Source organism: Scatophagus argus, chromosome 10 (assembly GCF_020382885.2).
Source record: "Scatophagus argus isolate fScaArg1 chromosome 10, fScaArg1.pri, whole genome shotgun sequence".
Taxonomy (NCBI): domain Eukaryota; kingdom Metazoa; phylum Chordata; class Actinopteri; family Scatophagidae; genus Scatophagus; species Scatophagus argus.
This window is the reverse complement of record NC_058502.1, coordinates 21532323-21547375: the sequence shown is the minus strand read 5'-3', so window position 1 is coordinate 21547375 and position 15053 is coordinate 21532323. Positions and strand designations below refer to the sequence as shown.

At 40.9% G+C, this 15053-nt stretch overlaps 2 protein-coding genes across 3 annotated transcripts in view; both read left to right on the top strand.

Annotated features, from left to right (window-relative positions):
• Positions 1–480: 480 nt before the first annotated feature.
• On the top strand, positions 481–3787 carry LOC124066426. The gene is made up of 4 exons (XM_046402784.1): positions 481–885; positions 1670–1893; positions 1972–2131; positions 2433–3787. The coding sequence occupies exons 1-4, from the start codon at positions 606–608 to the stop codon at positions 2591–2593; spliced, it is 825 nt and encodes a 274-aa protein (XP_046258740.1). The 5' UTR covers positions 481–605; the 3' UTR covers positions 2594–3787.
• Positions 3788–7647: 3860 nt separating this feature from the next.
• The window catches only part of LOC124065559 (ras and Rab interactor 2-like), a 41371-nt gene continuing 33965 nt past the window's right edge, over positions 7648–15053 (top strand). The window contains exon 1 of one of the 2 annotated variants that reach the window (XM_046401011.1): positions 7648–7881. The gene's annotated coding sequence lies outside the window, so the exon portion shown is untranslated. Of the gene's footprint in view, positions 7882–10266; positions 11170–15053 lie in introns of those variants that run through there. The other variant, XM_046401012.1, reaches the window with a different exon arrangement.

Below are 15053 nucleotides of genomic sequence, written 5' to 3'. Positions count from 1 at the left end.
CTGTACAACCTGCCAAACTCAACGTTTATAAAGTGGTAGACCACTAACAGCTTTTACCAGCGCTGGCACAGTACGAATGTGGAGGTAAGTCCTGCTGTGCAAGACTATATCCTTTGAAAGGAAATAAATGACATTACATTACATAAACATATTATTATTATTGGTAGTTAGTTTAATGTGTTAATATGTTTTACTTTTAGTACATATACACCAGCCTAATGATAGTCACTTGTTAATTTGTTTATTCAACCTTAATTTCGTTCATTTCGAAGCAGTTTTTTGTTGATGCCTTTACAGTACGCTCAGACATTTCTGTTGCTCAAACAGCACAGCGATGTATTTGTTGAATCTTAGATGATGATGCCCGCACAGTCTTGCGTGAACGGCTCTTTCCCGTAGGGTTGCTTGCCTTCTGGGAAATGTAGTTCAGTAGCAGCTCCCGATGTTTTTTCAACCTTACTGTGACGTTTGCCCAACGTCATGTCATATTGCTTTTGTAACAGCTTCCGCTTCCTCTCCGTCGCACAGCGAGGAAAAGCGAACGTTATCAGAAGGTTTAGAAAGGTTATCGGGAACGTTTCATCTATTTGACAGAGAACATTTAAATGGAGCGTGTTAATGGAGACAATCAAGACTGGCCGATGCAGCGACGAGTGGATTGTTTTGTGAACAAACATTTGGCAGACATTGCTCTGGAAAGCCTGCAGCAGAGGCTGACTGCAGTGTCCGAGGAGATGCACACTCTGGCCGAACACATCTCCAAACGCTCAGGGGAAGAGTTCAAAGCCGAGTCTCAGCGAGGGGACGTCACCATCGGGACGGAGTCGCCGCTCTCCTCCACCTGTCTCCCCGGCGCTGACAAGTTCATTTCTGCCCCTTCCACAGGTAGACCGCTAGCTGTCAACTATTTGTTTTACTCCACAGCCAAACCTGGAAATAGTTTGAAGTGGACTGAAAGAACTTAAAAAGTTTGTATTAGTCATTACCCTTACGCCATTTTTGGTAAGTGAACTGCACGTGAGCATGAGTGTGTTTAAATTAAAGCTAAAGCAGGTATATGTGACGTATTGTCAGGTTCTTCCATCGTCAGATTTACTGCTGTTCTCATCACTTCAGCGTCTGTTAACTGATTTATACGCCGTTTTAATATTTACAGTACATCTATTATTGTTCTATTTTATCGTTTCTAAACGAAATATTTTATTTTTTACTTTAAAATTTAGATTCACGAGCTTAGTTATATCTTAGTTTTATCTGTAGCTAGCTGTTGTTTGTATTTTATTTTTAATTCCTTTTTAATTTTTTTATTATAATTTCTTCTAGTAAGAAAAAATCTGATTATTCCGAACATAGCATGCGAGCACATTGTAAAACAACTGAATCAGTGCTTATCTTTTTCAGTTAATATACATACAGCTATTTTTAATAACTTGCCTTTACCTTGATTACGAACCATAAAGATAAATAATAAGTGACAGCTAAATAATATTTTAGTGACATTACACTTCATTAAGTGCTGAACAACTTTTGCTGTGTCACATCCTCAAAATTCATTTCCTCACGTCATGTCTTCTTCTGTGGTTGGTAATTCGCCCAGGTGGAAACCTTATATTTTCCCCACAGCTCCCATCCTGTCATGCTCAACTTCTCTTTGCTACTTCCTTTGCAGAGACCGCGGCTCAGCGGAAGATCATCGCCCTACTGGTGGAGATCAGAGAGGAGCAGCAGAGGCAGTGGGCAGTGCTGAGGGATCTTCAGGCCCAGCTGCAGGGGCACTCTGGCTATGAGGAAGAGGACGTGGAGGATCTGGACATGGATCTCCCCCTGAGGACCCTTGAGCAGCTGGATGAGATGGAGAGACAGCTGGAGGACACAGGAATACAGAGGAGAATGGTAGTTAAAATATGTGCTGTTCGCGTGTGACGTGACTTCAGCGCCTGCTGTGAAACTTATTTGTTGTCCTAATTCAAGGTGTCTTACCTGTCACGGATGGGCGGGGCCACTGTTGATGATGCTGTGAGGCGTCTTATGCAAGCTGTGCTTTCATTCGCTGTTGGGTCTGAGCTTAACTGGGTGGGTCGTGGACAGAAGAGAAGCTTCAGGAACACTCGTCTCCAAGGGGTCCTCTTCCGTAAGTTTTGCACACTGCTTGAAACTGTTAAATATAATATTAGACAAACTTTAATGAGGTGTCAAAGCAGCAAAATGAAGAACTGCAACTGATACATAACATAATCTAGGTCTATAAACTTAAAGCTTAAAAAAAAGAAAAAAGAACACTACAGTATATACATGATAAGCATCTTGGATCTAGGATGTCCTGCTCATGTTATTTTGGTTCTGATCCTAGTCTGGGTTATTAAGGTTTGATTAGTGTGGTAAATAAATAATACTGAGCTGTACAAAAAATAATCTCAAGCATCTCCTCTTAGGTGCTCTGAAAAGAACACCAGTGGGAAAGGAGGCCACACATCACCAATATGCTGACGTAGTGAAGAAATGGCTGCGGTTTGCTCCGTTCAGGCAGGGAGGGTCCGGCCGTCGCTGCTACAGACCCCCTGTGGAGTTACCAGATTCTGAAGAAACTGACTGAGTTTCAACCAAAGCTGCATATACTGACATTTATCTCACTTATTAGTTATTCCAAGATACCTAAACTTTAGGGTTTCCATTCTGTGGTGTGCCTTTTGGAGCAATACTTCAAAAATTGAATGAAGGATGTCTTTTTTTAAGTATTGGTCATTGCACATCAGTATCAATAGAATTTCCTCTATTTTTATTCCCTAATGCACATTTGTAACTCTGCTGAGGGTTACTTAAACAGCATATAAGAATGTGTGCAGTGGGTGTTCACAATTTAGACTGCAGGGGGCGATGAAATCAAAGCATTTATCGCAACATACTGGGCTAATTTTGTCAAAGTGGTTTAAGATGCCCTCCGTGCATAGAGTGTGTGTGAAAGCATACATAGAAATTTTTGCAATGTGTGTCTGACATGACAACATTAAAATGAAACCGAATCAGATTTTCGCTTAGAATGTGAAAACAGCCTTATAGTGTCAGACTCTGCAGATACATCAAGCTACACAGTGAGGCGCAAACATTCAGCTACAGGAACAAGAAGAAAACACTTCAGGGGGGCTTTCAAATGATTAAGAAATTTTTCTCATCCCTATTATCCCATCCATCCATTTTCTGTCTGTACCGCTTATCCATCAGGGTCGCGGGGGAGCTGGAGCCTATCCCAGCTGACTACAGGTGAGAGGCAGGGTTCACCTGGACTGGTCGCCAGTCAATCACAGGGCCAACACACAAAGACAGACAACCACACGCTCACACACTCACACCTAGGGGCAAAGTAGAGTAGCCAATTAACCTAATGTGCATGTTTTTGGGAAAACCCACGCAGGTACAGGGAGAACATGGTACATGGAACATGGCTGGAACCCTCTTGCTGTGAGGCAACAGTGCTAACCACAGCACCACCGTGCTGCCCCCATTATTCCCTGTCTGAAAATGGAACGTTAACATTTACCAGTAATTGCACTTTTCACAGCTAAACGAATATTATCCACAGTTAAAGAAAAAAAAATTACTTCACGTCATGATTTGGCCATACTGTGAATCAAGGATTCTTCTACATTTTGCTTTAAAGATATATGTAGCATTTCTACATTAAAATGTCTAAAAATGACTAGATGTCTGTAAGATATGTTGTTGAATTCTGTACTTGCATTATCCCAAATGTGTCAAACAATGTTCAAACCCATAAAATTTATTAAGGTGAGTTTCATTTGGTCACTTGTCGCTATAACTTCCAGAAGAGAGTCAGAGTCAGCAAACGTGGCTAAACGTAATGTGACTAAAACCTTAAAAAGATTTCAGGGAAGATGCATAATAATTCATTTTAATAACATTGCAACGCAAATGTGAAATGTAAAAATAAGGCTGAAAGGCTTTAGATTTTGATTTTAATATGCAAATAGTAACTTGCTTTTATTTCTAACATTCATAATAAGTGTAGCTGCAGTTGATGTAAGTTTTTACAACAAAACACCTAGCTTGTTGTATTTTTTTAATCTTGTTGTTATAAAGCATTAATACAGACATGGTTTGCCTAAGGATTTAAGAATTTGCAGGTTAAGAAGCAGAGAACATAGATAGATAGATATACTTTATTGATCCCAGGATGGGAAATTACAGTGCAGCAGCAGCAATACACACAGTAAGCTATACAAAATATGTTAAAAATAGCAACATACAAAGCAATATGAAAAAGTTTATATGCAACAAATAAGCAGTGTAATGTTGTGCGAAATAAAGTAGAATGGAAGGTGCAGTGAACCGAGTGTGTAAAACATATAAAGTGCTTAGTGACTGTATGTTATGACCAGAGTTTAGCTGTTATTGTACAGTGTGATGGCATGTGGCAGGAAAGACTTCCTGTATCTGTCCCTTTGACAGCAGAGCTGTAGCAGCCTGTGGGAGAAGGTGCTCCGCTGTCTGTCAACTGATGGAGAAGGTGCTGATTGTTGTCTATGATGGATAACAGTTTGTTCAGCGAGATCCTCTCCACCACGGTCTCAAAAGACTCCAGCCTGAGACCGAGTACAGAGCCAGCCTTCTTGATGTTCTTATCAAGTCTGTTGGTGTAGCTGGCTCTGATGCTGCTGCCCCAATACACAACAGCGAAGAAAATGGTGCTGGCAACAACAGACTGGTAGAAGATCTCCAACATCTTGCTGCACACGCTGAAGGATCTCAGCTTCCTCAGGAAATAGAGTCTGCTCATCCCCTTCTTGTACACAGCCTCGGTGTTAGATGTCCAGTCCAGTCTGTTGCGGATCACCACTCCCAGGTATCTGTAGTCCTCCACCTCCTCCCCCCTGATCCGTAGTGGCTGTGAAGGTGTCCTCTTCCTCCTGAAGTCGATCACCATCTCTTTGGTCTTGTTGGCATTTAGTCTCAGGTGATTCTGTTCAGACCACTCCACAAAATTGTCCATCAGTGTCCTGTACTCGCCCTCCTCTCCCTCTCTCACCCGACAACAGCTGAGTCGTCAGAAAACTTCTGCAGGTGACATGACTCAGAGTTGTACTGAAAGTCAGTGGTGTATAAGGTGAAGAGGAAGGGAGAAAGCACAGTTCCCTGTGGAGCTCCTACATCACTGACCACCACATCAGAAAGGACATTTCCCAGATGGACAAACTGTGGCCTGCCTGTCAAGTAGTCAGTAATCCAGGAGATCTGGACCTCAGCACTGTTGAAAGCACTGGAGAAATCAAAGAATGTGATCCTCACAGTGCCCCCGCCCACCATCCAGATGCAAATCAGCTCGTTGCAGCAGGTAGATGACAGCATCGTCGACTCTTAAATGGGGCTGGTAGGCAAACTGTAAGGGGTCAAGAAACATCCTCATCTGTGGCCTCAGCTGGGCTAAGACCAGTCTCTCCAGGACCTTCATCACATGAGAACATGATGTAGCCTTATAACGCAGCCTCTCTGTGTGTTTAATGGAAATGTGGAATTGACAAGCCAGGAAAAAGACTGAAAACGTGTACAATACAAGTGTTTATGACGTGCTTCAGTTCCAACTGCAGCCTTCATGCATACTGATCATCTTCAGGTGATGTTGGCTGTGGTTTAACTTCACTTCCAGCGTTCAGTTTCAGACAATGACAGTGTGTTTTCAAACCGTGTTGTAAAAGGTACCCAAAAGTCAAATCAGAGTACAAGTAAAGATATCTTTCTAAAATGTTACTTTGATAAAAGTCACTCATAGGCAGCAGGACTTGAAATCTTTGTTTCTGATATCAAATGTACTTACGTATCAAAAGTACAATAAAGTTAAATTACACGTATATTTGCATATTATATACTACAGACAGACTGATTATCAGTTACAAATTCTGCATTTTGCAGATCATTGGAATCAATAATGATTTTTTTTTATCCAATTGTTGACAAATTGTAGTTGAAGTACAAAGTAGCAGAAATATACTCCAAAGTACAAGTGCCTTGAGATTGTACTGAAGTAAATATGTAGGTTTTTTTTTTCTTTTTCTGGTTTTTGCCTCAGCTTTGTGGAACAGTATATGCTCTCAGCCAAACTCACAACAATAAGTACCCATTCATTTTATAATAATTATACTGACAGCTGGTCATTTGTAAAACAAGAACACATAATATTTACATTCATTCGTGTTGCCTTTGTGCTTGATTTTTGTCACCCAGTGATAATGTCACTAAAATGGCTTGGATTGCAGATCATTTGGACCTCATGTCACTATGGATAAAAGCATTCACCAAATACATACATATAAATGAGAGGAGCCACAGTTAACGTTATTGGTCAAACCTGTGACCAACTTGTTCAGATGCAAAAATCTACATAATAATATAATGTATATCCTGTATATTTGTAATGGTGTGCTGTGCTTCTCTGGGAGAAGTCAAAGACCCATTTCTACCGAAGTACACGATGAAGTCAACCTAATCTAAAATTAAAAAATTCTACAATAGACATCTTTATGAAACACCATTTGACAGCTAATTTGTAGAACCAGTAAAATCTTGTTGTTGCATGTTCTTAAAAATATACTTTGACTTATCATTACAGTTGTTTTGAAAAGTAGATTTCAATTAGTTGTTATTGCTCTCAACTGGAGGTAGACCCACGAGCTGTGTACACGGACCTATAGCATTTTCCCCGTGGGGACACGTGATGTGAAACTTAATGCAAGTTTGTTTTTGTTCCTTTGCAGCGCTACGGAGAAGGGATGCAGCAGCAGCAAGCTAGCCAGTCAGAAGGCGTGACCTCCGGAAGTACCTTTAAATTAAAAGCATCAAATTGAACATTTAAATAAAGTCACAAAAGAAATGATGCCACTTCACAAATCTGGCACAATTCGAGCTTTGTTCAAATTGTCAAACCTTACTGTGAAACATACGGAAATTCTATGGAATATTTTATAGAGGGACGAAAAAAAATATTTCCTGTTTTCCGTCTGGTGTTCACACACACAGACAACCCTGTGCCCTTTGACATCAGTGTTTGCTTTTTTTCCCATAGCGCAGCCATTTTCATCACTCGGCTGTTTATTTACTTATTTCTCAAGAAGTTGACTTTAGTGTTTGGTCAACGAACTACAAAAACCAAATGGATCAGTTAACTTACTGAAGCAAAGTCTGGACTCACTGACAGGTTTTAGAACTCACAGGCTAGAGTTTACAGAACAGAACAGTCATGACAGACACTGTTTAAAAATATGATCACCCGTGCAAATAATGCTCCGAGCAAAACTAGCTGAAAACCTGGGGAAGACACAGGGTACTAGTGGGCAGGATATGTATGTGTATGCATGCGAATATCTAAGAATTACTTTGATGCCAGGTGGCTCCTTGTGGTTTTCTCCTTTGTGACTCCACTCATGTCACATCTATAGTTTGTTTGTCAATATCTTAAAATGAGCAAAATGTGAAAGACAAAAAAAAGCACGTTTTTTTGGAAACAGCACAGATATAAACATCAACTTTTACTTAATCTACTATTTTCCTTTACACGTAGTGCGCTGCTGCACCGTGTATTTTATTTTGAAAGGAATAAACGGAAGTTTTTCTTCTTCTTGTTGCGAAATTGACACAAAGAGAACAAGGCAGCCTGCCACTCGCTGCTCAGAAGAGTTTGGGACCATGGAGGCAACCGGCGTAGGACACAATCTGTTCGCTTGTTTTCCTCATTCAAAACAATAAGAAATTCTGAATTGTCACAACTTATAACAACCAAAGGCATTCGACATGGAATTATAATGTTCCTGTTTATCCATATCATCACAACAGCGACGTTTTCTTTTGCCAGGCTGGAGTAGCGTTCACTCGTAGGTAAGTAACGTTGAAGTTAAGCTATTCTTTGTGTTCACATTCGGCTCTGGTGATGCCGTGTTTTTGTCGTCTGCAGCTGTCCTTCAAAGTCAAATTTGCCTTCCCCTGTTGAAAAAAGAGAAACTCACACACACAGGGCCATTATTTAATGTTGCACGATTGCACCGTCAGTAATAATTTAGCATGATGCGCGAGGAATCCTGCGGGACGTGTTGTACAAGTGCTCACCACCTGTTGGTGCGGTGTCAGTATTTAACAGCTCCGTTGTAATCATAAATGTAACAATTTATGCACATAACATTTGGCATATAAAACTTTATTTTGCGTATCCACATTTAGTATCAAAAAGATCTTTATTGGCTAAGTATTAGTGCTTACTTACATACAAGTAACCGGACTATTTTAAGTTGTTGTCAATGTTACGCACAGTTCCGGTAGATATAGATGGAATCAGACGCTGCATTTCTCATTTAAGTTCATTAGAGTGATGGTGTGTGGAAAAAGAAATGTTCCTGTCACTGGCAGTGTTGGTGTACAGCGTTCTCCAGTGCGCATACCAGAAGGACGAAGCTGGAACAGGTTGTGTGCTTGGTCTGCAGTGATGTTTAGGGAGGCTGTGGACCCCAACAGCAGACAAACAGTGCTGCTGAGTATGGTGTTAAAGGGGAGAGCGAACATCTCTTCCCTCAGGTGAGGTGCTGATAGGCTGGGTGTTGAATATGAATATGGGACACACTGGGGCTGGCTGATGTATTCAGGTAGGCCAGCATGTGGAAGGGTTTTATGACCACAGACAGGCCTGTAGTCTCTGTATCTTGAGGTAGATGGTTTCTTGCGCACTGGGTTGATGGCGCAGGATTTGAAGCAGGAGGACGCCTCTGGACAGCACCAGTGATCTGTCGAGGATCTGTGTGGAGGTGGTGGTGGTGGAGCAGCTGCTCAGAGAACAGGAGGGTGACACATTGTCTGAGCCTGTTGCTTTCCTTTTCTTCTGTCTCTGAGAGAGAGAGAGCACACTTCCTCTTCACCGAACGTGGGGGTCAGTAGGAAAGGGTGAGGGCTTGGAAGGGGGTCCAGCTGGTTGTGTTGTGTTTGAGTTGGAGCAGGTGATTGATGTTCACAAGACGTTCAGTGAGACGAGCTGAGAGCTGAGGCTGTGGGCCTGTTAATAGCTCCCCACGGGGGGGTCCTGGAGCTGGTCCTGCAGGCCTCTCCACACAGTGTCAACTGAAAACCTGTTTTTTTGTTTTTAGAATCTGCCTCCAAGTGCCTATGAGATAAACCAGAGCATAAACTGAGATTTAAGTTTTTTTTTAAAAGTGCAGGAACCTGCAATTTTTCATATAAATAATCCAACACAAACAACATAATATGCAAACATTTAATTCATTAAAAAAACCCCAAGAGCACAAATAGAGTACTTATGAGTCTTTTCACATGTCTACACGCCCCTTCCTTTCTAGGCTGAGAAGTTACCCAAGCTTTCAAACAGAAGCCATGTTGAGCTTTCAGTGAGAGATGTGATTAGGAGACATTACTACAAAGTGCTGTAGAAAGGTTTGCGAGAATTAAGGAGACTTAACAAGTGCTTGAATGTTATTGTTGGAAATTGAGGATTTATCCTTAATAACCAAGTAACAAGCAGTGAATCACCATGTTAATAAAACAAAGTGAGCTTATCCCCACAGCTCTCATAGCCTGGAGCATCTGTTAGTATTTCAGCTCAGCCTAGAAATCCACTTGTCTGTAGTGTTGTGGTTCAGTTGGTGACTCAAGACTCGGCTTTCTTTGGCCACCCGAGTATTTCCAGCTCACAGACTGGTGTGTCATCTATTGTGTGCGTGGTAATTAGACTGCCGTTCAGAAGTTGCTGGCAGGCGTTTGCAGGGTTCTCGGACGGTAACCTTACCTGTTATCACCAGCCTCCCACATCATATCTTCTTTCCTCAGATGGGATTTTTTTCTCATGAGACAAGCATGAAAAACAGTCAAACTATTTTTTCCTGGTTTTCCAGTCTTCTTAGAAATCTGCTAATATGCTTAGTGCTCAGTGTCCAGACCAAATCATAGAGTTGTTTACCTCAGACCTGAGTCACAGGTTAAGAACTCACCAAAGAATAATGAAATTACTACTAGTAAATACCAGTAAGTATTCCTAGTTGTAAGCAGAACAAAATCCCCTTGCAATCTAAAATTTAAAAAAATGTACAAAATCAAAAATATAGGAGTAAAATATAAGATAAAATAAAATATAATTTGATAGCCTGGTGAACAGTAAAATGTACAAATTGTAATAGTAGTGTATAGTATGTATATAAAGTATAATATATAACCGTATTTTATAATTATATAAGACTGTATTTTTTAAGACAACTTGAGAAGACAAAATTCCCATACCAGGTTCTTGGTGAAAAATTAACTGAAACCAGTTAATTTTTAATTGAAACCACCCAGAGTACTAACGGTACCCATCTACTGAGCATCAGTGATATTGCTGAGGTCTCCAAAGCTGTGGATAGTCCATCCTATTTATTTAGCTCATGCTTCTTATGCTGCTGTGCTGACAACAGGTATTCTGTCTCCAGGTTGTCTATTTGTAAATACGCATGTCAATCCATGGCATTCTCATGGATGTAGTATCTCAGGAACATTTTTCTTTGTCCCTAGTGGAGCCAGTGAGTAATGCACTGCATGCATGTATCACAGAAAAAACTTATTACTTTGTCAGTTTTTTTCTTTTGCAATATTGTGCAACCCCGGTGCATAAAGTGTGATATACTCCAGTCGTTTTTCTGATTATTTACTATGCTTGGTCAGAGCTGTATTAAAATCAACACTTCTTCATAGAGCACTACAGTAAAGACCCATGACTACATTCCTATGAAAATGTTTTAGTGTAAAGCACCTGCAGGAAACAAGTTAAAATGAGTTAAAATGCTTAACAAAAGCTTCCACTCTTCTTAGTTGGCAGAAGCAGACCTGCAGAACCAGACTTCTTCTTGACACTTACTGAAATAGACTGCAGAAAGCAGTTTCCCAAAGGTTTAAGGCAAAAAGAAATGTCATATGGCGGATATAAAAAGGAGCATATAACATACAGTATACAGAATGAGTAATCAACCCAGAGCCACCTTCTCCCTTTCTCACACTGTAATCGCTGGGAGATTTGGGTGTGTGTTTATAAGCCTGTCTCTTGAATAGACCTGCAGAGTATCCCCATTTGGCCGGCAGCCGCATTTCTGCTGTCGGGAGTTGGCGGTTGTCCTGTCACAACAAGACCATTAACAGGTAATAAAGCTTTATTCCTCTACCTGTTGCATTTCACACACATAATGGCCTGTACTCCTTATGATTAGCATGTAATTGGGTTTATCAGCAATTAAACCACAGTTGAAGCAGCATTATTATGTATATTACTGTCTTGTGTGTTACTTTGAGGTTTAATCGGGTTAAATGTGAAGAGTATTTTGAGTCTGAATCTATTTTTAGACTGATTTTCATAGAGGTAGGGTGTCCACTATGCGTAGTTCAGCTCTTTTCTTGGGGTGGCGTAGGCCTGGGCTCAGAGTGCAGGCTTTGGTAGCTGTGGCTACAGAGAACTCCTTCTGTGTGCTTGCTCATGTGTGTGTGATTTCACCGGTGTGTGGTTGGTTTTCCATGGAATAAAATTCTACACTGCAGAGCAGAGACTCACCCACCCAATGTAAGGGGAAATGGAATGCATTTGACACACTTTTAGGAGTTAAACATAGGCATTTTATGTGGAAGAAGTTAAATGGCTGCCATCATATCCCTCAGTTAAACCACAGCTTGCAGGAGATCCCTTGAGGCAGGAGAGAAGAGCTCTCGAGTGGTGGGTGTTGACAGGATCAGGAGGTTCAGTTTCAGAGCTGGTGTTTCCAGCTTGGTACAGTGCTTCACAACTCAGTCTGGTCTTTTCATTTAAGGGGCCGGTGTATTCTGGCCAAAGTGTTCCTCAGATGGTCCGATATGGATTGTTGCAGAAGATCCAGCCTACATCTCGTAACTTTACAAGTTTATTTTATGTTTTGAATGTGTAATAATGTACAAACTGTTTTTACAAATGGCCCTGCGATTGACTAGCGATTGACTAAGCAGTATAGCAAATGGATGGATGGATGGATGTTTTTACAAATTGATTCAGAACTTTATAGCAGTTGCTCTTGTTGTAGCTGACTGCTGCTAATCCCCAACCCTTTAGTTACTGTTACTACACATGTCAAGGTATGGTAAGTATAGCTAACACTGTTGAGAGAGAGAGAGAGAGGGTTTACCCTTATTCTCGCTCTCGATGAGAATTTATGAATTAATCCAATGATTGTTTTCTCCATTAGTCATATAATATAGTGGTTCTCATTTTGAGGACCCTTAAATTGACACAAACTGGACCACCGACCCACATTTTGTCCCATGGTCTCCCAACTGATAAGAATTTTGCTTTTACATGATTTTTTTTTTCCATTGTACGAAACCCAAGACCAAAACAGTCATACATTATTTAACGGTGATACAGCAGCGGCGCAGCGATTAAGTTTGACATGGGGGCAATTAAGAAACATTTAGCATATTCCAGTGACACGTTAGCAGTACCACCAGTTGAGGATTCATGTACAGGATACAGAAATAAACAGCATTGTTCTTGCATTGCAGTGCAGAAGTTATTTAGCTCTAGTGTTGTATATATCAACATCTGCCTATGTCGCTCTTCTATGTAGTGCTATTATAACTAACTTGAACAACATATCAGCTAAAAAACAAATACATACAATACATAGTCTTTCAGCATTCCAATTACAACAACCTGTCTTGTTTGTCCTTTGTAATGAATGATGTTTATTGCATGTATGTTTCTCTCTCTCTCTCTTTCATCCCCTCTGTCCTGTCTACCTCTTCTTCCCCCTCTTCACCCAGCCGACTATCAGCAGGACAGTTCTCCCTTGTGAGTCGGGTCCTGCTCAAGGTTTCTTCCTGTTAAAAGGGAGTTTTTCCTTGCCACTGTCTGCTTGCTCGGGGGTTCAGGTTCTGGGTTTCTGTAAAGCACCTAGAGACAATTTTGATTGTAAAAGGTGCTGTATAAATAAAATTGAATTGAAAATTGAATATGATAAACAAAAATGCTTTTTCAAGAACTGCACACTTTTTTAAAAAAAATTCTGTTCATTGTTCATACTACAGCCTCATGCCCTCCACTTCAACATGTGGAGATATCCAAAGTTTGACTTACCAGCCTTACTTACTGTTCTTAAGCTATGATTGGACAGATTGATTGTTTGGGGATGGGGTTTAGCAAACAGTCACATGACCCTGGATGAGGTTGACAGCTTAGTGGGTATAAAAAATAACCACAGCAGGTGTTTTGTACGGAGGCTCGGGTTGTTATTTTGACACCTCCATCACAGCTGCCCCACGTTCTCTGTGGGGCACGATGTGGGAGTAACTCCCTGTCCCCAGAGTCTGGAACTGGTTTACGGTCTGTGGCGTGTGGAAAGGTAATTAAGTAATGGGACGATAATGGGAAATACAGAGGGAAAACAGACCTAACAACATTCCACTGCTGCTGGCGCACTGACACTGGTAGTTTCGGAATATACATATGCAGGCTAGAGATGTTTTCAGAATGCTAAACAGTATTTAGTATGAAAATACTGATTTTAAATTTAGTTGTGAAAATGGGTCATGTAGACTTTTGGAAAGACTAGTCACACCTATGAAACCAGGCATGCCACCACTGAATTCTAATGTAGGAGGATGTGTAGTATGACAAAAGTGCTTGTGGTTGAGAGACTGTGTGAACTCACTTTATCCCATTGCGCCATGTCTCAACAGACAGGCTTGGACACGTAACAGTGGCTTAAGACAGAAATGAACTATAAGACACAACCAGTATTTACCAATATTTATGTGAAAATACAGGGCTGGCCTTATTATCAAATAATGGATTTTACGTAGAGTTTGGCAGTAATGTTGCAGATACGTAAAGCCATATCAATTTCCAGTCCTTTGTTTATTATAAGGGCCCATCCTTCAAATGAGGTGCTCATCAGATCCTCTAACAGTGCCCAAAATCTGCTCCACCTTCACTTTTCTGATATTGTAATTTGGTTGGCTTTGTCAGGTAATTTTTTTTTGTAACTTTCACAAACAGACAATTTGAAAATCACCCCTACTTAAGTCAGTACTTCTGTCACTTCTAAACAAGTGCAACACAGGCAGAAAGTCTGTTTGAGTTCTTTGAATGAGGTCAGGTAGTCAGTGGGAAATAACCAGAAGGAGGCCATATTCCTCTCTACATAGAAATTGCCATAACAAAGATTTTTCATTTTGCTACCTTTGCTTTATTACACTGGGCCAAACTGTGCTTCCCCAGGTGTGGTATTAAAAAGCACGCCAGTGTTCTCGATGCAAAAGAGGTGCCACCTGTAACACAACAGTTCTGGTAATGTGACGTTCAACGCACGTGTCGAGCAGTGTGATTTGTTTGAACCTTTCACTGTGCTTCAGGTATACTTGCTGTCAAAACTCTTCATTGCGCTCTCTGAAATCTGGACCGCACTGCTAAACATACGCTGCTTGGGGAAAGTGAACCACAGAGTAAAATGAGCAGTGAATAAACAGCAGCCTAGAGGTTTCAGTAAATTACATCCACACTGCAGGTTAGCGGTCGGCCTCTGAAATAAACAGCCTCGCTCTAAGTGGATAAAAAGGGTCATCTGTTTCAGAAACTTTTCACACTTGATTCACAACTCTGAAGTGCCGAATTATTTTGTTAAAGCTGATGAGATGAAGATGAAGAGAATAGTCTAAACTTTCCTGCCTCAGTAGCTCGAGGCTGACATCAGATCAGGCCTTGGTGTCAGCAGGTAACGATGCAGAGTGTGATTAAAAACTGCAGTACAGTCAGTACATCTCTAGTGAAAAGCTTTATTGTTGAGTGATGAATGCATAGAAAGGCATGCAGCTTACGTGCTTGAAGGTGGATAGTCCCGAGTGAGAAGAAACCAGAGGGATCAGTAAGCATTCACCGTTCGTATAGATTAACACACTGGTATCCCTCCCACACGTACATACTGAGGAGGTGTTTCATAAGTGTCTGACTGTAAATTCGGCTTAGCTGCTACAGAATGAATGAGGCATTCAGTTCCTTGTAGTCT